The sequence below is a fragment of the Triplophysa rosa genome, linkage group LG9 (assembly GCF_024868665.1).
Source record: "Triplophysa rosa linkage group LG9, Trosa_1v2, whole genome shotgun sequence".
Classification (NCBI taxonomy): domain Eukaryota; kingdom Metazoa; phylum Chordata; class Actinopteri; order Cypriniformes; family Nemacheilidae; genus Triplophysa; species Triplophysa rosa.
Window position 1 is genome coordinate 12,887,577 of NC_079898.1, and position 23,680 is coordinate 12,911,256.

At 39.0% G+C, this 23,680-nt stretch overlaps 2 protein-coding genes across 2 annotated transcripts; both read left to right on the forward strand.

Moving 5' to 3' along the window:
• The first annotated feature begins 784 nt into the window (after positions 1-784).
• On the forward strand, positions 785-13,742 carry eif3s10 (eukaryotic translation initiation factor 3, subunit 10 (theta)). The gene is made up of 22 exons (XM_057342110.1): positions 785-945; positions 1,640-1,830; positions 1,948-2,084; positions 2,515-2,678; positions 5,735-5,934; positions 6,200-6,408; positions 6,573-6,744; positions 7,708-7,812; positions 7,989-8,087; positions 8,220-8,336; positions 8,572-8,757; positions 8,843-9,190; positions 9,289-9,393; positions 9,536-9,649; positions 9,915-10,037; positions 10,221-10,374; positions 10,590-10,771; positions 10,920-10,999; positions 11,091-11,539; positions 12,347-12,491; positions 12,666-12,823; positions 13,083-13,742. The coding sequence occupies exons 1-22, from the start codon at positions 897-899 to the stop codon at positions 13,274-13,276; spliced, it is 3,681 nt and encodes a 1,226-aa protein (XP_057198093.1). The 5' UTR covers positions 785-896; the 3' UTR covers positions 13,277-13,742.
• Positions 13,743-18,149: 4,407 nt separating this feature from the next.
• On the forward strand, positions 18,150-22,782 carry emx2 (empty spiracles homeobox 2). The gene is made up of 3 exons (XM_057342356.1): positions 18,150-18,816; positions 19,962-20,146; positions 21,603-22,782. The coding sequence occupies exons 1-3, from the start codon at positions 18,426-18,428 to the stop codon at positions 21,768-21,770; spliced, it is 744 nt and encodes a 247-aa protein (XP_057198339.1). The 5' UTR covers positions 18,150-18,425; the 3' UTR covers positions 21,771-22,782.
• Positions 22,783-23,680: the final 898 nt, after the last annotated feature.

Sequence of the window (23,680 nt, forward strand, 5' to 3'; positions counted from 1 at the left end):
AAGCAACACTGTATGCCTCATAAAGCAATCATACATATTTACACAGATATGCTAAAATTCCAAGCCCACGCACACTACATGTTACACATCACAGGATAATATTTGAAAGGGTTTGGAAAAATTTAGGGCAGGATCTGCAACGTTTCAACCTTGCCTGCCTTCACATTGCTTCGGTTTGGGATAGGCAGGTTGGTGGTATATATTTAATGGAGCACTGTTTCACGATTTTCTCTGTGCTCAGTGTGCTGTACATGTAGCTGCAATGTTTAATAAAGCACAGATCGAGGCATCTTTCTGAAATGGACAAGTGTGCGTTCTGTGTGTGTGCATCCTGTACTCTTAGGCTGCCATCTAGTTGTTACATTGTGTAATGTTTTTTCTTTTTACTGAATTCGTGAGAAATACAGAAAACGTAACTTTTCTGTTGTTTAATAGATGTAATTAATTTTGTTATCTAATGCACACAATTCATTATTCAAGCCACAATAATTATTACAATTTTTGTGCGTACAAAAGCAATACAGCAGTGACTTTAATTGTCCATTAGTGCATTTATGATTGTGTAAACTACAGTTCGGAATTAATGCAGAAGCCTATGAAAATAACCAATAGGTAACGTATTGTCATATTCGGTTAAACGGTACGATTTAGCATTTATGACTTTTTATTATAGATTTTATTTATTGATTTCTTTTGCACGCTGCCTGTCCTGCGGACTTCAACGGGGAGGGAGCGTGTACGCGTACATACGGGAACTCTCGTCTTGCTCTCCGGCGCAGTTCACGTCCGCTAGTCCTTTCTTGCTTGCGCAGCGAGGAGTCACGGCGCTGATGGACAGGCAGAGTCAATAAAACAGCCTCGACTATCTAAAATCCGCCTGCTAGCAAGCCATAACAATGCCAGCCTATTTCCAGAGACCGGAGAATGCTCTTAAACGAGCAAATGGTGAGTGGACAAATATGTTGGACTGTAATTGTGGGTCTAGCTGCTAGCTTGATATGGCGCGTGGTGGAGCAGCCATGTTTCTTACAGGCAGGCCGGATGTCGCCGTTACTGGGCCTGTGTGTGTGTCATTTATGATGCAGCGTTTCTAATCTCTAACTTGCGTATCACATTTTTAGCGAACCCAGTGAGTGAACCAGTAAAGTGAACTTTTTAATAAAGTTGTATTATTCTGTAATGCCACATGTGGTGTAAAATAGCGCGAAGCCGTTTTTGTTTAAGCAACCGAAACGTGTTAGCAAGCTAACGTTACACTATTGCGCTCTATTCCGTTAGCATAGCATTGAACTTTAGGGATTTAACAATAACATGTGTCTAAAAATCAATTTGAGGAAACATGTCAATACCCAAATGTGTGAAGAGGTTGTGAAAAGTTAGCATTTTGTATAACGTTAAACATTCTGGAATCGAATAGCAGCAATGCAGACCTGCCACTAGGTTTAGCGTAGTGACATTTTTGCTAACCTAGTTTTGTTAATAGCTGTAAATGATACCTTTACCTTTGAGTTAAAAGGGTCTATTGAAGGTACAGTTTAAGACAGGAATAACACTATGGAACATTATCAAATGTTACAGGTTTGATCCCATATGTTTGCAGAATGACACGTATGACAGGTGTTTTGTGTCTCTTCTTCAGAGTTTCTCGAAGTTGGTAAAAAGCAGCCAGCCTTGGATGTGCTTTATGATGTTATCAAGAGCAAAAAACACAGAACATGGCAGAAGATACACGAGCCGATTATGCTCAAGTATCTGGAGCTCTGCGTGGATCTCCGCAAGAGTCACTTGGCAAAGGAGGGACTTTATCAATACAAGAACATATGCCAACAGGTTTGCCTTCACGTTGTGTTTCCCTATGTTGTATTTGCATAATATCTAAAAGAGAGTTTCAACGTGTTTTTGAATTTGGATCAATACAGTCTAGAAACAACTGTCTCTGTTGTTCAGGTGAATATCAAATCGCTAGAAGATGTGGTCCGTGCTTACCTGAAACTCGCAGAAGAGAAAACTGAGACGGCCAAAGAGGAGTCTCAGCAGATGGTGCTGGACATTGAAGATCTGGACAACATTCAGACCCCCGAGAGGTACAGGACCCCAAAAGCCTAAACATTGAGGGTGTGGGTAGTTGACAAATATATTGTACGTGTGTCCTATAGGGTGACATCAAAAATGTATAAAACAAACGGTTAATAATATAAATATGTGTAATGCAAAATAGTATATTTATAATAAAATGGCATAATAATCTTGATTGTTAGTTTTTTCACTCTCACATTTTTTTGTCAACTACCCATGTCTCTTTTGAAAATGCCAACTGAGAAATACATTAAGATTTCTGTCTTCTCTGTTATTTTATGTAAACAAGATTGAGAATTTGCTGACATTTTGTGCACTCTTTTGTGTTATTCATTAGGATCCTGCATTCATCCAGCATGTTATGAATTGAGTGATTCTGTATAGTACTGAATACATTTTGTGAAAAATATGAAATGCCGAATTCCCCCCCCCCCTCAGTGTTCTGTTGAGTGCTGTCAGTGGTGAAGACACCCAAGACCGCACTGACAGACTTCTGCTCACACCTTGGGTGAAGTTTCTGTGGGAGTCGTACCGTCAGTGCCTGGATCTGCTAAGAAATAACTCCAAAGTAGAGCGCCTTTACCATGATATTGCTCAGCAAGGTCAGTGTATATTTCACATCAAGCGTACTGTTTGCTCGTGAGAGAAGAAGAAGAAACCAAGCCCTATGATACAGATAAGGCAGACCTTTCCTGTCAAGTTAACACAGATTGGGTGTATGTTTTTGTTGCATTCATTTAAGATTTTTTGGCATACAATTATAAATGTCTTGTGTCATACAGGTGCTGGTCATATAATTAGAATATCATCAAAAAGTTGATTTATTTCACTAATTCCATTCAAAAAGTGAAACTTGTATATTATATTCATTCATTACACACAGACTGATATATTTCAAATGTTTATTTTTTTTAATTTGATGATTATAACTAACAACTAATGAAAATCCCAAATTCAGTATCTCAGAAAATTAGAATATTACTTAAGACCAATACAAAGAAAGGATTTTTAGAAATCTTGGCCAACTGAAAAGTATGAACATGAAAAGTATGAGCATGTACAGCACTCAATACTTAGTTGGGGCTCCTTTTGCCTGAATTACAGCAGCAATGCGGAGTGGCATGGAGTAGATCAGTCTGTGGCACTGCTCAGGTGTTATGAGAGCCCAGGTTGCTCTGATAGTGGCCTTCAGCTCTTCTGCATTGTTGGGTCTGGCATATCGCATCTTCCTCTTCACAATACCCCATAGATTTTCTGTGGGGTTAAGGTCAGGCGAGTTTGCTTCATTTTGCTGGAAAATGAAATCTGCATCTCCATAAAGTTGGTCAGCAGCAGGAAGCATCAGAAGCGTCTCGCCTGGGCTAAAGACAAAAAGGCCTGGACTGCTGCTGAGTGGTCCAAAGTTATGTTCTCTGATAAAAGTAAATTTTGCATTTCCTTTGGAAATCAGGGTCCCAGAGTCTGGAGAAAGAGAGGAGAGGCACAGAATCCACGTTGCTTGAGGTCCAGTGTAACGTTTCCACAGTCAGTGATGGTTTGGGGTGCCATGTCATCTGCTGGTGTTGGTCCACTGTGTTTTCTGAGGTCCAAGGTCAACGCAGCCGTATACCAGGAAGTTTTAGAGCACGTCATGCTTCCTGCTGCTGACCAACTTTATGGAGATGCAGATTTCATTTTCCAACAGGACTTTGCACCTGCACACAGTGCCAAAGCTACCAGTACCTGGTTTAAGGACCATGGTATACCTGTTCTTAATTGGCCAGCAAACTCGCCTGACCTTAACCCCACAGAAAATCTATGGGGTATTGTGAAGAGGAAGATGCGATATGCCAGACCCAACAATGCAGAAGAGCTGAAGGCCACTATCAGAGCAACCTGGCCTCTCATAACACCTGAGCAGTGCCACAGACTGATCCACTCCATGCCACACCGCATTGCTGCAGTAATTCATGCAAAAGGAGCCCCAACTAAGTATTGAGTGCTGTACATGCTCATACTTTTCATGTTCATACTTTTCAGTTGGCCAAGATTTCTAAAAATCCTTTCTTTGTATTGGTCTTAAGTAATATTCTAATTTTCTGAGATACTGAATTTGGGATTTTCATTAGTTGTCAGTTATAATCATCAAATTAAAAGAAAAAACATTTGAAATATATCAGTCTGTGTGTAATGAATGAATATAATATACATGTTTCACTTTTTGAATGGAATTAGTGAAATAAATCAACCTTTTGATGATATTCTAATTATATGACCAGCACCTGTATGTAGGGGTGTAACGATATCCGAACCGAATGATCCGCGATACACCTCCCTCGATACGAACTGCGAAACTCCCATGGCGTACCACGAACCCCTGCCCCCATCCATCACACGCGTGTTAGCTGCGCGTGACGAGCGCGCTTTTCCTGGCGCAGATTTGAGCATATCACTTCGCAAGCTGAAGCAGCAGTGCAGCAACTGTTGATCACGCTCAATAATGTGATGACAGTGCATTGTTAATGGCCAGAATGCACATAGATTGACAGAAGCAAGAAATAACAATTTCAGTAACTAATTCTCCTTAAAAGTGATATCTGTGTTTTAAACAGTCACGCGTGACTTTCCAAAAATACGCTGCTGTCAGGACTTTTTTCTCCAAACCACAAAAGCACATTTAAATGATTTATAATACTAGTCTGTCTTAAATTAAAGAATGAAATGATCCTAAAATCATATTGTTTGTCATTACCACAGATACACAGCATGTTTTATGCCTGTTGTGTTTGAGAGGGTAAAACGATCGTATAGCGCTGTCAATCACTCCTGCACTCCTCATCTCTCATCATAACCTTCAGAGTCAGAGAAACAAATCATATTAAAGTTAGACATCATGTTATGTTTATAATGCATGTGTGTGAGGGGAAATGATCGCGTCATGCTGTCAATCACTCTGTCCTGCATTGCGTGATCGTTCAAAGGATGAGATGAAGCGCAATGGCTTTTTCACAAACTACATGGACGAGAAAGAGCACGTAAAATAAAATACGTTTTTTGAAGATCTTTATTATTATTAATGTGTTTAAAAATGTGAAGGGAATCTGCATTATTGTACTACATTGGCCGCGCATCCAGTCACTTTACCTCTTAAATTATTTTCTTCTTTGACATTAAGATAGTACACTTTTAACAAGTAATTAGAGCTGCGTTTTTAGTGCATGTCACATGATTTGGGAGTGATCGATCACACTCGGTGGTTAAGAATTGTTGGCAGGATGGCATCTGCACAACAAATTGAAATTGCAAACCCTCCACAGACTGCATTTATAAATGTTCATTTTATTTAAATGCTTCTGACAAGTTTAAGTTTACATTAGTGTTATTTATTTCATTTTTGTTTACTGAGGCTTACTGCTCTAAAAATATGCTTAAAACTAAAGTAAATGAAGTTCAAGTAAACGAGTTAAACTGTTGTTGTTGTTATTATTAAGTTAAAATGATTCTAGTGTTCTGTAGCATTGCTTGTGCCATGGCATGAACCCTGCCCTCACATCGAACCGAACCGTGGGCCCAAAACCATCATGTGAACCGAACCGTGGCATTGGTGTATCGTTACACCCCTAGCCATATATTGTAAACGTTGAAGACTGAACACAAACTTCTTCCATTTTTCTCTTAGCGTTTAAGTTCTGCCTGCAGTACACCCGTAAAGCAGAGTTCCGTAAGCTGTGTGATAACCTGCGAATGCACCTGGGCCAGATCCAACGACATCACAACCAGAGCACTGCCATTAACCTGAACAACCCTGAGAGCCAGTCCATGCACCTTGAGACACGCCTGGTCCAGTTGGACAGCGCTATCAGCATGGAACTGTGGCAGGTCTCTGTGCTTAATGCTTGGCAGTCAGTCGAATGTTTGATTTTGTTCACATCAGACTACATTTATTATTTTATATTTTAGCCTTTAGTACAGTTAAAGATGATGTGCCTCCTCACAAAGATCAAGCAATGTTAATTATAGAAAGGAATGAGTTAAACAGTATGTTATTATTAGGCATATTGTTTGACAGTCTGTAACCCTGTAGCATGCTAAAAGTGTTTAGATGACATGGAAATGACACTGGTTTGCTTACATACTTAAACAGGAAGCATTCAAAGCTGTTGAAGACATCCATGGATTGTTTGCCCTCTCAAAGAAACCCCCTAAGCCCCAGCTCATGGCCAACTACTATAATAAGGTGTCCACTGTGTTTTGGAAATCTGGCAATGCCTTATTCCATGCATCTACCCTACACAGACTCTATCACCTCTCCAGGGAAATGCGCAAAAACCTCACCCAGGAGGAGATGCAGAGGTGAGCTTATAGAATGCATTATACCGATGAAGAAATAGTAGTTAATGTCATTTTCAACTATGTTAGTCATTTCATTAATCTTCTAGGGATCGCTTAAACTTTTGACCTGTCATGTAAAATCAGAACTTAAGAGTATTGCCACGTGTTGTTGTTCTTTACTTCAGAATGTCCACTCGAGTGCTCTTGGCCACCCTCTCTATTCCCATCACCCCTGAGCGCACTGACATCGCTCGTCTGTTGGACATGGATGGCATTATTGTGGAGAAACACCGCCGACTGGCGACTCTGCTTGGCCTACAGTCACCACCCACCCGCCAAAGTCTCATCAATGACATGGTAGAAGCATCAATAAATAGTCATTTTAGTCAATATTGTGAACTGAATTGAATTTATTGGATGAGAATTAGGGCTGGGACGGTATATCGTGCAATTCTTATGCTCAGTTTCCTCAATGAATTACGGTTAAATGCAACGACGTCCGAAAGCCAGAGGGCGCTCTCACGCAGAAACTCTGAATATGGGACAGAAGAAGAACGATTTACATACACAGGCTGCGTCCGAAATCACCTACTTCCATAGTATACAGTAGGCGAAAATGAGTATGAGTCATGAATAGTATGTCCAAAACCTCAGTATGCAAAAACTTTAAGACGGGCATCCGTTTTTAATGTAAGTGCCAATAAATGAATTTCTCGTGTTATGTTTTTATCAACTCTCAAGTGTAGGTTGTTGTTAAAATGTCATAGGTCAAAGAGCATACGGGTCACATGACCATAAAACATGGTGGACGCCGTATGTCCGAAATGTATTCGTACTACTCCCACTCATACTCTATAGAACGTACTGTTTTAACAGCCGACATGTAGGTACTTATTCAAATTCACTACGTACTGTCACAGTATGCGATTTCGGATGCAGCCCCACACAGTTCCAGGAAATGCCAATGGTGATATTCTATCGCTGTTCTTCAAACCTTTTCAGGTATTTTCATGATTAAAAACTATATTTATAATGATGATGTTTGACGAGTGTTGCTTTTTCAAATGTACGTTATAAACGACTGAAATCTCGTAGTGATTTTAGATCGAGCAGTACTTCCTATGGATCAAAGAGCCGTAGTTCACGGAAGAGCTGTGCATAAAACACAGTTTCAGAATCGATATAGATATGTATAATTAGTGTGAATCGTGATACATATATCACCCATCCCTAGTGAGAATGCAGAGCTGTTAGGAGCTGTCACATCTGTTTAACTGCTTTGCAAAGTTCTGTATGTTTGACTCCTTTTTTCAATCATAGGTAAGGTTCAACTTGCTTCAGTATGTTGTCCCTGAAGTCAAAGAGCTGTACAACTGGTTGGAGATGGACTTCCACCCTCTCAAACTCAGTGGAAGAGTGACTAAGGTGAGAGACACTTGCTTTATTTTAGTTGCATGACAGGAAATAAAAAAAGAGGAAATGTACACAAAAATGTTAAACTCTTCACCCATAGTATGTTTTTAAACCTTACAAACTTTTGTTAGGTTTCTCAGATGCACACAACAGACATTTAATGTGTATGTGATTCTGCTGCTGTTCAGGTGCTGAACTGGGTGAGAGATCAGGCGGAGAAAGAATCTGACTTGCAGCACTATGTTCCTCACTTACAGAACAACACCATCCTCAGACTGCTACAACAGGTCAGTCTTATGTTACCCTTAGATTTCACTTTACTTTTGAAGAACTAATATTTACTTGGTTAATCTACTCATGCCCCATGCCATTGAAGATTTTCAGTCTTGTGTTGATGGAATGTTTTTGGTCTTTGTCAGGTGGCTCAGATCTACCAGAGCATTGAGTTCAGCAGGTTGGCATCTCTGGTGCCATTTGTTGATGCTTTTCAACTGGAACGCTCCATTGTGGATGCTGCACGCCATTGTGACCTGCAGGTACAGTACAAAAGTATTCCTGTTTTTTACGTTTTCGGTTTTTGTTATATTTGTCATTTATAGTCACTAAAACAAACATACTGGTATATTGTACTCAAACTTACAACTTTTACATTAGATGCTTTTTTGGCTCTATAACAGCATTTCGAGTAAATAAGTACATGCATTCAGTGACATAATGAAATGTTGTTTCTTGCTTTGTATTACTGATCACTTTGTGTTTTTTAACCTAAAGGTGCGCATTGATCATACATCTCGCACGCTGAGTTTCGGTTCAGATCTGAACTACTCCACCAAAGAGGATTCACCGGTAGGTCCTTTCCTACAGAACATGCCCTCTGAACAGATCCGGAATCAGCTCACCGCCATGTCATCCTCATTGGGTAAAGCCATACAAGTCATCAAACCTGCCTCCATACTGGTAAGAAAGCATGTTTTCCATCCCTAAGATCTCTTTTCTGGGCAGTTTTTCCTGTTTTGCTTCTCAGCTTCTACTTCTTCCACAGCAAGAACACGAGGAACAGAGTCAACTGGCCATCACAGCCTACCTGAAGAACGCCCGCAAGGAGCACCAGCGCATCCTTGCTCGCCGGCAGACTATCGAGGAGCGCAAGGAGCGTCTGGAGAACCTTAACATCCAAAGGGAGAAAGAGGAGCTTGAGCAGCGGGAGGCGGAGCTTCAGAAGGTGCGCAAGGCAGAAGAGGAGCGTCTCAAACTGGAGGCCAAAGAGCGTGAGAAAGAGCGCATCATGCAAGAACACGAGCAGATCAAAAAGAAGACCGTGCGTGAGCGACTGGAGCAGATCAAGAAGACTGAGCTCGGAGCCAAAGCCTTTAAAGACATTGATATCGAGGTACTGTAGAGAAGAGGAACATGTCGTAGCACTGTATACAAAACAGTTTTACCTTTCCATTGGTCATAATATGATCCTTTCTTAATCATGTGGTCTAGGATCTGGAAGAACTGGACCCCGATTTCATCATGGCCAAACAAGTGGAACAACTGGAAAAGGAGAAGAAAGAACTTCAGGAGCGTCTGAAAAACCAGGAAAAGAAGGTACAGCTTTCATTTATTGAGTTTTGTCAATAAGTCTATTGGGAAGCTGTTTTAAATGCAGGATAATATACTCTTTGTTGTAAGGTTAGATGAGAGAGGCAGCTATAAAGTTTATATTCATGCATTTGATGGCATCTTGTAGATCGACTACTTTGAGAGGGCCAAGCGCCTTGAGGAGATTCCTCTGATCAAGAAAGCCTACGAGGAGCAGCGCATCAAAGACATGGAGTTATGGGAGCTGCAGGAGGAAGAGAGGGTAATCATCACATACCCCTTTTCCCATTTGTCAGAGTTACATGATCTGCTTCACCCTCTGGTCCATGATTACATTTTTTACATTAGAAAATGTTCTTCCTTGGAATATTTTAGTTCTGCATTATTTCTTGAGGCCTTACTTTGTCATTAAGATGTGATTATGAGTTCTTAAATATGAAATATAGTTTTGACTTTGTTGAATAATGTATTGACACAGTATTGTTCAGTGTTGTTGAAATTAAACGTTGTGCGTGTCTGTTTCTCAGATTAGCAATATGAAAACGGAGCGTGAAAAAGCACTAGAACACAAACAGAGAATGTCCAGGATGATGGAGGACAAAGAGAACTTCCTCTCCAAAATTAAAGCTGCTCGAAGCTTCATCTATGAGGTAAGCAGAATTATTCACATTCACAAGTCTTCTACATTTTCAGGCTAATGTACTTGATAACATTTGCAATGTATACAGTCATCTTTGTAGTAGCAACTTAAATCTAGAAAATAAAACTGTTTTCAGATATTAAATGCATTTGAACTCACTAAAGCAAACTTGTCACAATTCTCTCGTACGCAGGAAAAACTCAAGCAGTTCGAAGAACGTTTAGTTGAGGAGAGGAAAAAGCGCATCGAGGAGCGAAAGAAGCAGCGCAAAGAGGACAGACGAAAGGCCTTCTACAGCCAGAAAGAAGAGGAGGCTCAGAGGATTCACGAGGAACAGCTCAAGAAAGGTCTTTAAATTAGCTGTTTTCAGATTTCAGGTTATTTCATTTAATAAATAGGTCACATTTCACTGTAAATTCTGTTATGATTCCCTTGTTACCTAAATGTTTCATTTGCATGTTTCATAAGTAAAACTCCACCCTCTTAATTATTAATAAGAACATCAGTCGGAGTGTTTTTGGTTCAGCTTGTGTTTGAGCATTTGTGATATTGTGTGTTTCAGAACGGGAGGAGCGTGAACGCGTGGAACAAGAACAGAGAGAGGAAGAAGAGCGGGAATATCAGGAGCGTTTACGCAAACTCGAGGAACAGGAAAGGAAACAGCGTGCCAGACAACAGGAAATTGAGGAGCGTGAGCGCCGTAAGGAGGAGGAGAGGAAGGTGCCGGAAGAAAAGCCCATCAAGGTAACGTGTGTTTGTGTGCGTGTATGAACTTTGGATCTTATACTTTGACAGGATAACCCCCTGCCTCATTTCCCCATTCAGATTGTATTCAGGTGTTGAATAAAACTGTTGTTTTATCAGATATAAGATATAAAAATTGTCTCTCCAGGAATGGGGTGAACGTGAGGAAGGCGGCTGGAGAAAGCGTGGTGAAGGAGAATCAGACTGGCGACGTCCTGTTGAAAACAAGTGAGTGTTTTTAGACAAACTGCTAACCAGATACAGAAGTAAAGTTGAGGTAAATGTAAAAGGCTGACAACAAAATGATTTTCTCTACCAGGGACTGGCGTCAGGAAGGGCGTGAAGAACAAGACCGTGAAGACCGTGACAGTGAAATGCCCTTCAAGAGAGGAGGAGAGAGTGCCGGCCGTGGTGGTTCAGATGACAGGAGACTCCGCCGTGGCTTTGATGATGAACGAGGTCCACGCAGGGGTGGTGATGATGACCGTGGACTCAGGAAAGATGACGACCGCGGGCTGAGGCGCGGATTGGATGAAGACCATGGACACAGAAGAGGTGAAGACGACCATGCCCCGAAACGAGGCTTTAATGATGACCGCGGACCTCGTCGAGGCATGGATGAACCGAGAGGACCTCGACGTATTGCAGATGATGACTGGGGCCCCAGAAGAGGAGGGGATGATGAGAGGGGTGGTCGCAGAGGTATGGATGATTCTGGCCCACGTCGTGGCGATGACGCGAAACCATGGAAACCACTGGGAAGATCAGGTACAACTTCCATATTTGCTTGATAAAGGTATAAAATCGAAAGAAGTATTATATATAGAGAATTGTTTGAGAAGTGTTTTACAATGACAATATGCTGTAACTTTCAAAACTAAGAAGCTTCAGTTTGGGGCTTTTGCAACATTACAAAAAGGGGATGATTAACATAGACACACATAACCATCCACATGTAAACAAATGATGTCTATGTGGTGTTGCAGTGATATGTAATGTAGAGGAAGCAGGATTATTCATGCAGTAGTGAAGCAGTGAAGTTTTGTGGCAGTTCTAATATAAAACATTTTTTTACAACAGAGATCTTTAAAGTAACAGAGCACCCAAAGATGAAGATGCTGCCATCATTTACTCACCCTCTTGTCATTTAAAACCTGTATGACTTCCTCCACAGAACACAAAAGAAGATATTCTGAAGAAAGTTGGTAACCGAGCTGCACTGGCCCCCATTGACTTCTATTGTATCGACACAAAACCAATGCAAGTGAATGGGGGCCAGTTAACAACATTCATCAAAATATCTTCTTTTGTGTTCTGCAGAAGAATGAAAGTCATACAGGTTTGAAATGACAAGATGGTGAGTAAATGATGACAGAATTTTGGGGTAAACTACCCCCTTTAAAGCACAGCAGCAATAAAGGCAATTTGTAAGAATCAAGAAGGGTTTGGTGATATATAAAATGTATGGTAAATTCAAATTGTAAATCACAAGTATATTATGTATTTAAAAGTGTACAGTGTGTCTAGAAGGGACTGGTTTTAATTTCTCTGACTGTTATCATGTGTTACTCTTAGTAGGTGGTTGGCGAGAGAGAGAGAAGGCTCGGGAGGAAAGCTGGGGACCTCCTCGAGATGCTGGTCGTGATGATGATGATGATGGCGAGCGCGAGGGTGATGATCGTCATGAAGGGGATCGATTCAGAGATCGCCGCCCTCCTAGGTAAAACAATTACTTTTTAGATTTTCGAAAAATGTTTTCTATGAATAATATAACTGTATCTGAAGGCAAAAATGTAATAAACTGGTCACCCTTGCGCTATGATTTGTAGGACATAAATTCCACCTGTCTCAGCTTGATGAACCATGTTAAAAGTATGGGTCTGTGCATTTTCAGGGAAGAGGGTGCGTGGAGAAGAGGTGGCGGAGAGGAGACCAGCAGCTGGCGAGACTCACGTCGTGAAGACTTTGACCGTGGTGAGCGTCGCGACATGAGAGAGCGCAGAGATGACCGTGATCGTGACCTCAGAGGACCTCAAAGAGACAACGATGAAGGTCAGAGATTTATGATCTGCACTAAATTCACCTCACCTTTTTACTCAGTGAAGTTTTTTTCTCATTGAAGTATCACATGCAGTAGCACTTAAAATTGAAAGGGGAACTCTGTAAGGAAGTCTCCAATTATTGTCAGTGTGTTAAACAAGGTGTCACTGTCAGACTTCAAGTGTGTTGCTGCTAGGGGTGCCAGACATGGAGTTAACATACATTTATGCTTGAAACTCGCATCTAAGAAAGTGTATGTCCTAAATCTCAGGTGGTTCATGGCGTCGTGGTGGAGATGATAATCGAGAGGAGCGCAGGGATGAAAGAGAGGCTCCTCCCAGACCACGCGACCGAGACCGTGAGGGCGATGAGAAGAACTCTTGGCGCACTGACAAAGATAAGGAGATCCCACGCAGGACCAAGAATGAGACGGATGATGATGGATGGACCACTGTCCGTCGTTAATGCTTAAAGCATCACATTTTTGCTTGATGTCGTATTGAGCCCTGATGTGTTCTCTAATCAATATGGAGTTGTAAGGTCACTGCTTACATTAACATGGAATACATAAAGCTTTGCCATAGATCTACCAAATTTATAATGTGATTTCATTGGCAATTTCTATTTATGATCTCTTTTTAAAAACCTCAACTTCCATTAAATAGTAGCTCATTCCTTTTTTGTTATGCATGCTTAGAGGATTACAATTGGTCACGCTAAATTATGTAGGCTTTTTTCTTTGATGGGGTGCAGACATCATAGGCAAGTTCTGAAATTCTAACATGATCTAGGTGGTGTTGTGGTAAGGCTTTGAGATGAAAGTTTCTTTACAGCTGTGTCCATGCTGTAGTTGCTGCTTACCCTATGGTTGTATGCCCTCAAGAAATATGAAAAATCTTTATTAATAAAGTCGTTTGCTCAATAAATTAAACTTATTTCAGTTTTTTTTCATATAACAGCAGACAAGGTAATGTATGTTTTTGTTACGATCTTTGTGGCACCAGAACCGGTGGTAGTCTTACTCACACTTGTTGGCGCTTTCTGGTTTTCCCACTAGGGGTCACCTTAATCTCGCTAGATTTTCCAGACTTTTTGACCGTATCCATATGATCTGATCCTGTTTGTCGTGGTAAAAGTAGAATTGTTCTAATATACTACTGTTTGTTCCCCTCATTAATGGTCGATTAGTCATGCAAAATGTTTTAAATTGTTTGTTTTTTTTACTTGTATTTTTTTTGTTGAAAATGCACAAAAATCGTTATGGTTAGATGCTGTCTATACAAAAAGTATTTAGGGCCAATATCATTCAGTCTCGAACATGAGTGGAACACCAACATTTTTAACACTTTTTAACCAAGTTATTGGTTAAACTGGAGCAGGACCACACACGCACGCACAGACGCTGATAAGAGGTAATCCTCTATAAACCTCATCAATGCGAGTTCTTCGGATCGTGATTCACCTCGCTGCTGTGGTGATAAACTTTAGCTCGCATTATGTCGTTATGCAGAAAAGACTAGAAGAAAGAAACGATTATATGAGAGCTCTTTGTTGCATCCTGCCTGAAAATCCACAATTAAGGCCAATAATCCCACAATTGGAGCTCAAATTCCCACGCAAGAGGTTATGAACTCCCAAACTAGATTAGAGCCTTACATTTGTTAAGGCATACTTTGTGAAGTTTGACCACAGGTCAGCGTGTGTAAACATCTGCGACCTCTAACGTTAACTGAAGCGTTGCGGTCAGTGAATTTGGGGAGTGCGTTTTTATAAGACACAAATCACATCTGTGCATCTGCCACCCTGCGTTATTTATCAGTCGGGATTTCAAAAATATTGACAAGTTAATTATTAAACTGAAGACACCGAACGTTTTACTAAAACGTTTACTTCTACTTTTGTAATAACGTGACAAATGTAAGAACTCAGGTTTGGAAATATGAGAGTAGATCACGTCAAACGCAATTTTAATAGTAGGCCTACAATGTGAAAGAAACGGAATCGAAGCTCGAACTCGAACAACTTGTTTCAATCTAAACTATCGAAAGGTGTCATGTTAATTTTTGAATCCTAAAAAAATAGAAATCCTATTATGGGTCTCTTGTAAAGTAGTTTTATCTTCACTATTTTGAGTAGATAAAATCAGTCATAATTTGATCACAATATGCCTTATGGGCTACAGTTTATAAACAAAACTTGTTAAAATGAAGAATTTAAATTAACAATAGTTTTGACGACTTGTTTTGCCAGGTAATTATGATAAGATCGTAGGCATATTTATTAAAGCATTAATGCGAATCATTCAAAGGGATGAAAGGGTTTAAATGTAAATGGTTTTAACCAAGTGAATATTAGTAGCCAATTTGAATGTGTTTGTTACCTGATAAACATGTCATAGATAATATTGTAAAACTGTGGCATCAACTAACTTTAGTAAAAAAAGATTTAAAACAGATTAAGGGTTGCGTGATGAACGCTCACATTTATATTGGATATATATATATATATATATATGATCTTCTACAAAGTTTACATTTTTGAACGCAATCATACAATTAGTACTATATTTCAAAGCAGACTGGAAATCATTGGAAAAAATATGGAAAAAATCTTACAAACTAGTGAAGAGGCTAATATAAATATAATGTTGCCACTGTAGCTATAGCCTATCTGAATATAACGGAATGGCATTTTGTGAAGCCTGCATTTTAATGATATAACAATTCAGCTGACTGTTGCAATGCTCTTCGAAAATCTGTTCATGGCTGTCACTTACATTTCATAACACCTTTTCAAAAGCTATATCATTACTGTATCCGACCTGTTTGAAGGATGGGCGAAATAAATAAATAAAACTAAACGCGTTCTTTATTTCGAGATCTATTGCGACACTGGCTCAGTTTTGACTTTATTATTTTTATTACTGGACAGTTAGACAACAATTAGGTAAAAATAAAAGTGCGTCGTTGATCAAGTTACTTTAAATGGCTTGTACAAATTGAAAATATTGCGCTAAGAGCAAAAAATAAAAAATAAGATTTAGCAAATTCAATTTATTTTAATTGTGATCTTATGACCAGTCAAAATGATACACGTGTGAGTTCCGAGACATTAAAAGCTATAGGAGGCTAGAATTGCGTATCTAAATGGACGTGGTAAAAAGACAATATTATTAATTAAAACATAAAATAATATTAATTAGAAATTTAGCTCGAGCTTGTATTTCTGTGCACAATGTAATCGAGGATAAAACTAAAGTCTCATGAGTCAGAGTAATATCGTAGAATAGGTTTGTAAATAATCAAACATTCGGGATCATAATGAATATGCACAGTGATTCAACAAATATAGGAGCAACATATGAAAGCCAGACAGCACTCTATATGGTGGTTAGTCTAACATTGGTGTCACCAATTGCGTGCGCCCAAGACCTGATGGAAAGATTTTTTTCTAAACACCAGTTGGTGGCGCACTGTCATTACACATTAGCACACAGAGCCAAGAACATTGAGCATTCTGACCACCTTCGAACAGCAGAAGATCGTGTATAGCAGCTCATTGACTTCTTTACAAACCGGCAAAACAAAAATAATGTCGTATAAACGAAAAAGTACATCTTAATAGCCTCTGTAATATGCTTTTCATAGCTAATCCACAAACGTCAGATAAAAATGAGTATCATAATTTAAGCCGTTTCTCTCCAACATTTAGTGTTACTGGAGTTTATACTCATCAGCAAATTAATAAAAAAACGATATTATCAACATTACAATATATATATTTTTTATTTGGTTATTTATTCGTGAGATTTTACTGTTGTTCGTATTTTAAATAAGATGTGGGGTCGAAGCTGATTGCGTTCAACGGTATACGAAAAAGCGCGATAAGAAATATTAGTGTCTTTATGATGAACGTTCTTTGTAGGACGTGAAATATACCTCGGTGCTTGTGCACTTTACTACACAAAAGAACAGACCCTGACTAAATAGAATATTTTAATTGTCTGTCCTAAAATAAAAAAATCAAATGAATAGGCCTATGTCATATGGTCAAAACAAAAGAACATTTTAATCCGGTCTGTTTAGATGCAACAATAACCGTAATAAAAATAGGCCTATATATATTTGGTTTAAATTGTCACAGAATGATGATGATAGTAGTCGTAATACTACTACTACTAATAATGCTTAATATTAATTTAATAATTACACGGATTTTTTTAAGAATTCCTGTTTTAATTCAACATACGCATTATTGTGTATAGACCACTTATCTGGATGCTAACCAATAGCAGAATATCGATTAAACAAATTTGGAGTGTTTTGAGCTGTAGGAATAAAGTTATTCATGTGAACAGTGAAGGTAGAAAAATAAAAGTATTTCGTGTTATGAGCGTAACAAAGCGCTCTTCTCAAAACAAATTCAACGAAACCGAGAAGGAAAATGTATAACATTTAATGGGATGAGAAAAAAGCCTTTATTCAAACCACTCATTAAATTTTATTGCTGTATGTTTTTTTTTTTTGTTATATCTAAAGTCAAACTGAAAAGTTAATAAACATCACTGAAATACCTTATAGTATGCAATACGGGTTCTTCTGAACCCCAGAGATTGCGATGACAACTGAGCATACCTAAACTTTTGAGATGTATGCACATTAGTAAACCATTATGGGGTTGAACTCTGCTAATTTAATGAGTAGTTAGAGGGTAATCGACTCTTGTAGTCATACGACAAACAAATAGAGCTGAAAATATTGTCTGTGTCTAATAAGCCCCATCCTTGTCTCCTGGCCAATAGAGAAAGGGAGTCTCTCATCCCCAAACTAATCACAAACCCATCGGAGAAAATGAAAACGCGGAGTGGTGGGCGTCAGACGGGCCCAGTTGGACTGTCAGAGAGCGCATGCCTTCCAAACATCAAGGTTTGATATGCACGTAAATAAGTATTTTCTACAGAAATCTATTTATTACGATTTGTTTAAACGATACTATTTGTTCAGCAAATTCCTCTTTTATAGTAGACAAGTACTTGATAACAAACCAGCAAGAAGAGTTTTACAGCTTTGTCCAAACTGATTATAAGCATCGAGGCGCAGTAAAACATGTAATAGCGTGCTTAGCCTCTGCTTTGAACAGAAATGCATGCTGAAGTACCTCGAGTCTGTGAATGGGATCAGATGTGTATGTAAATTGCTCCACTGCTCTGGTTCGGGGCGAATCCGTTCCGTTTTGCTTGAATCCGCCTCTCCGTGCTCGTTCGTATTGACGCACTTAAAGACTCTTCCCTCAACCTTAAGGCGAGCGGCAGCGACCAATCACCAAGCCATTACAGGCTTCAGAGGAAACTGTTTATGTGACTCCAGAGCTAATTAGGCTCATGAACTAACAAATCGCTAGCACAACTGGTGGGGAACCGATCACATTCATGGATTGCTTGGAGAAGTCGGCAACCTCCATCACGATGCGCGGTTCTGTGTGCTTTTAAAAGATTTTCTACTCTTCTTGAGCCGCCACTAACTTGCTGACAAAACTTTGTCTTGGGTGTGGAGTATTTTTAGTGCAAACTCGTGTGCCATTTTCACTTAAACTGGGGAATCCTGACCGGTGAACCATGTTTCAACCCACACCGAAGAGGTGTTTTACCATAGAGTCTTTGGTAGCGAAGGATAATCCTTTGCCAGCGTCGAGATCCGAGGAGCCCATTCGACCAGCGGCTCTCAGCTATGCAAACTCAAGCCAGATGAATCCATTTTTAAACGGCTTTCATTCCAGCGGCAGGGGCGTCTACTCAAACCCGGACTTGATGTTCGCTGAAGCTGTTTCACATCCTCCTAACTCCGCCGTCCCAGTCCATTCAGTACCTCCTCCTCACGCTTTGGCTGCTCACCCGCTGTCGTCCTCTCACAGTCCGCACCCTCTTTTCGCAAGCCAGCAAAGGGACCCTTCAACTTTTTACCCGTGGTTGATACATAGATATAGATACTTGGGTCACAGATTTCAAGGTAGGTTCATGCAAAATATTCTTTCCTGTGTGGAGAATTTCTTTCATTAGGATAACTGACAATGCGTACCAAGATTGGGGTTTTCGTTCACAATGGTCTAAATGGTATTTCCTGCTATTTATTAGAAACGCCAAAAATTACTATGGTGTCGAAAATACTTTTTACCATTTTAATATATAGAAATATATTTTTTGTAAAGTAATGACATTATGCAACGGTTCTTACCAAATTCTCAAAGAAAGAAACTTGGCGTTATTCCATGACGCTTGTTTAAAAACTCATAGAATAGAAAACATTTGATTAACTAGATTACAAGTTTGAACATTTATTTTGGCGTAGGTATTGATCTTTTTAAAATTACTTAATTTGATAGAACATAGAATTTCCTATTATTTATTTTTGAAAAACGAACATTTGAAACAACACGCAAGAACATTAACGAATTTACTTAAAAAATAGAACGGGCGTTTAATTTTAGTTAGATTTTTCATGTAAATAAGAAATAACTTATGTTGAGCAATGTGCTCTAATTTCGCTTAAAAATGTCCAAATTAGGTTGGACTCTTTATGCCACTAATACATAGTCTTACTGATTAATTACGCACCGATTGTTACTCCAATGAAACAGAAACTCTTTTTATTTTTGTATGCTAAATGGAAAATAATTTGTCATCCAACCGCAACAATTTTCCTGAGAACAGCTATTTGCTATTATAAAATACACTCTAGGCCAATAGATTGACGGATAGCACGAACATATTTTTGTGCTAAAATATATACAGCCAACCAGATCTGCCGTGCGTTGTTTTAATACATGCGGGGAATAATATTGTGAGCATCATTTTAAATGATTTACTGTACATTTAACTTCAATATAACCATGTCATATAATTTAACTTGCAACAAAAATTAAGTAAAGCGACAGTTTTGCTATTTTACATGTTACAAAATTATTTTAATTATTAAGACCGTAATTCTGTGAAATTCTCCATCATGTGTGTGTTATGTAATGCTCTGAAACGTTAGGCCCTGTAGTCTGAAATTAATTCTTGAAAAAACAACTAAATAATTGCAACCAAACACAGAGAATGAATGACAATATTTAGGGAGACATTTGGTTATATTTATCACTCCTTTCGTTACAGGCAACGAAACGAGTCCGGAAAGCTTCCTATTGCACAATGCACTGGCAAGAAAGCCCAAAAGGATTCGGACAGCATTTTCACCATCACAGCTACTACGGCTTGAACATGCTTTTGAAAAAAATCATTACGTCGTCGGTGCAGAACGAAAACAGCTCGCTCACACCCTTAGCCTCACAGAAACTCAGGTAAGAAGATGTCTACCTGTCTTTATTAGAGTCTGCGAGCTTATACTTGATTGTGCGCATGGCGTTATTATTATAATAGAGACGAAATAATAGTTAAACTCGGCTATTTATTCAAAAGGAAGAAGAAAGCGTATTTGAATTAAATTAAATTCGATTCAATTGTATGGTGTAATTTTCTTTGGACCGATTTTTTAATAAAAATAATTTTGAATATTTTAATAAACATTTAAAGGCTTTCTGAATGGGTGTTTTTTTTTTTTTTTTACATAAAAATGCTATTCCCAGGCTGACTAGGAGTTTTTTCTTAGGCATGTATTTTTGCACTTAGCCTAAATTTACTTATTATTGTTTTCGTCAGTTCTCACTGTTAGCAAATACAGAATGCACATTCGTTCGTTCGTTCGTTGTCGCTTTGTTCATAATTTGATTTTGTTTGACGTTGCATGTAAAGAGCTCACCATTGTTCTTAAGGCGTAATGGTCTTGAGTGAGTTAAATCCACCATTTCCAATTCACCCCGCTTTTGGTGAGGTTGAACGATTCCGTTTTAGACAGAAGGCTCTTGTGGAAAATGTTTGGCAATTAACCAGTTAACCGGTTTAATGGACACTTAAATGAAAGAGACGGACTCTATGAATTTCCCTAGCCATATTTAAGATCGTATTTTGCGCGTATCGTTCAGTGTCCCGGTCGGAGCCTATTGTCCCGGTGACAGCATCGGCCCTTTTCTGAACGGCGCCTTTCAGAAGAGCAAGTGAGAGAAATGGACTACGAGCCACTTCAATGCTTCAATTAGCTCTATGAAAGCACATTAAATGTGCCTCACTTGCCAAGTTGTCTGCTGTAAGCTAAAGACTGAACTTCCAATGTGCGCTAATAGAAACGGTTTTATATTGCCATAATGAGGGGTGAATTGTAAATAGGCTAGCAATCGTACTGATCCGTGATAATAAGCGACAGTAAAGCTACACCGGTATTACTATTTTGTAAAGTGGTGTGCCGCTACTATTGTACTGAGTGCTTTTTTCACCCAAAACATTTAGGCTACCTTTGAGCGTGAAGTAATGGCTGAGCACGAGCGTCATAATTCAACCTGTCGGTCGTAAACAGGTCGGTCAGGTGCACTCGGAAATTATAGCCAACAATTCCATAGAGCTATATTCCTTAGATTACATGTAATCTTGTCCATGTATTTAATACTCAGTCTAAATTCATCAGTGTGTTTTAATTTATGCAGTCTTCTACAGACACTGAATGAAAGACGACCAATGGTCTCGCGAATAGATTGTAAGATACCTGGCAGCTCTTTGTCCATCCAGCCCTAGTTATTCTTAGGGCCCGTTAGTGATACCTTCTCAAACTCTCTCTGTTTAATTGTCTCATTTTGAGAAAAACGAAAAGGCCTTTTCGTTGCATTGTATTTATACGCTAACTATTTACACGTTTACTCCTTACAGGTAAAAGTTTGGTTCCAGAATCGAAGGACGAAGTTTAAGCGACAGAAACTGGAGGAAGAAGGATCGGATTCACAACAGAAAAAGAAAGGAACTCATCATATAAACCGATGGAGAATGGCCACAAAACAAGGAAGTCCTGAGGAAATTGACGTCACCTCAGACGATTAAAAGACTTAAACTGTTTGAACCCAGGACAGTGGCGTGGCTTGAAGGATGTCACGGATAAGGATGCTGTGTACTGACAGAGGGAGAGGGTAAAGCCAATATCACATTTGATTCTTCGAGATCGGCAGCTTGAGGGTGAGAGATCCTGTTGGTGGCACTGCTGTCACTACAAGGGAACTGTCAATACGTTTTACATTGCCAAGGCAAGGTGATTGACAGGTATTACATGCAGCCCCCAAACCCCCCATCACAACACTACCCGCACCACCTCATCACCACTATAACAAAACATAGCTCAAATGCGCATAGGACATTTGCACTTCTGAAGGGGGTTTCTCTAATTTTATTTTTTCAAGACGTGAACCTTCCACTTCAAGATACCAAAATATACAACTGTTTTTGTAAAACTTGAATTGCATGGTAGAGCAATTGATTTTTTGGTAGGTTAATTAATTTGACTTTTTTTCAAAGTAACTTTGTTTTGATTCTATTTTTAATCTGAACAAAAGATGTTGTGTGCTTGTTCCTTTTTTACAACAGTGTGCAGTCTTTGAATTTATGATTCTCGTGTTAAAGTGATTGTGAAAACAATATGAAGTAGCAGTGCTGCGTTATAGTGTTTTATGGAGTAAACCGATTAAAAAAGTTTATTAAAGTTTACCACAGACAATAATAATTATAATAAAAAAAATCCATGACATTCCTTAAAAAATTAAGCTTTACCATGACTCCGTAATCTTGGTGCGAATATATTATCGGGACTCGCCCCTCCTATAAAGAGTTGCCTCGAAGGATTAATGCAAGAATTGACGGCCGCCTAGGCAGCAAAACTTCAAGCACTGAGCGTATTCCATGTATAGAGATAATAAAAGCTAATGTTTATGTTAAATCGTCTTTTACAAGAATGTAAATAATTTTGTGTTTGTGTTAAGTTTGCTACAATTTTAACACAAAGTATACTTCCAAGAAGTATGTAATTGTCAATATTTTGTCAATAAAGTTTTATCAATATGTTGCTCAGAACAAAATCACGGGCTTTTTGTCTTTTAAATAGAGGCCAAAATGAAACTTGTGCTGGGTAGACGCTGCGAGTGACGCTGCATCGCTGTATATCCGTTTCATAATAATCACATCATCTCAGGACAATAGTGTATAAACTGTTCTGACACTTGTCTTTTGATTGGGTGCCTTGGTGTCGTTGTTCCCAGAACAAACAGAAGTGGTATCATAATTATTTTTTTAATCAATTTTTTCACCACATGTGTCATTCATCTGAGGACGTAACGTGTTTAACGGGGAAACTGACTGGTTAAAATGTAACAAATAGAATGCTGACAACGCTTTTGAGCTCGATTTTCCAAAGCAAAGTGCTTGTTTTTTCTTGCCTCATTCGCCTCTCATTCTGATAGACTGGCATTAACCAGTTTAATTTCTATTGGTAGAAGAGCAGCGTCTGGTCTGTTCAAGCTACAAAGAGTCCTGCGAGCTTTTGTGAAAGTGCAAATCAGTTTAGGCAATTATCATACGAGTAATATGTGGGGGAAAGGGAATGCATTGCCCAGTGGTCCACTTTAATCTGTTAATCCGTGGATCCAAGGGAGCCTGCTTGGACATAATTTAGTACAATCTGACTACCTCTCACGCGCGATAAGAGGTTTGCAATGTGCCGCTAAATAGGAGCTTTGTTTAAAATCTTGTCGGTTGCTGCTATGTATCTTGCATGTTCAGTATATTTTTATTCGTATTTTGAATAAAACCCCCAAATAATATGTCGACGTTTTAAGGAGAATTGCGTGAAGTATATATTTTATTTTCACATGGAACAAAATATTCCAAAATTCTAAGAAAGATCTAAAATACAGCACCGACCATTCATGAACGTTATTATGGTTCCCAAAAAACCTTTATGCGTA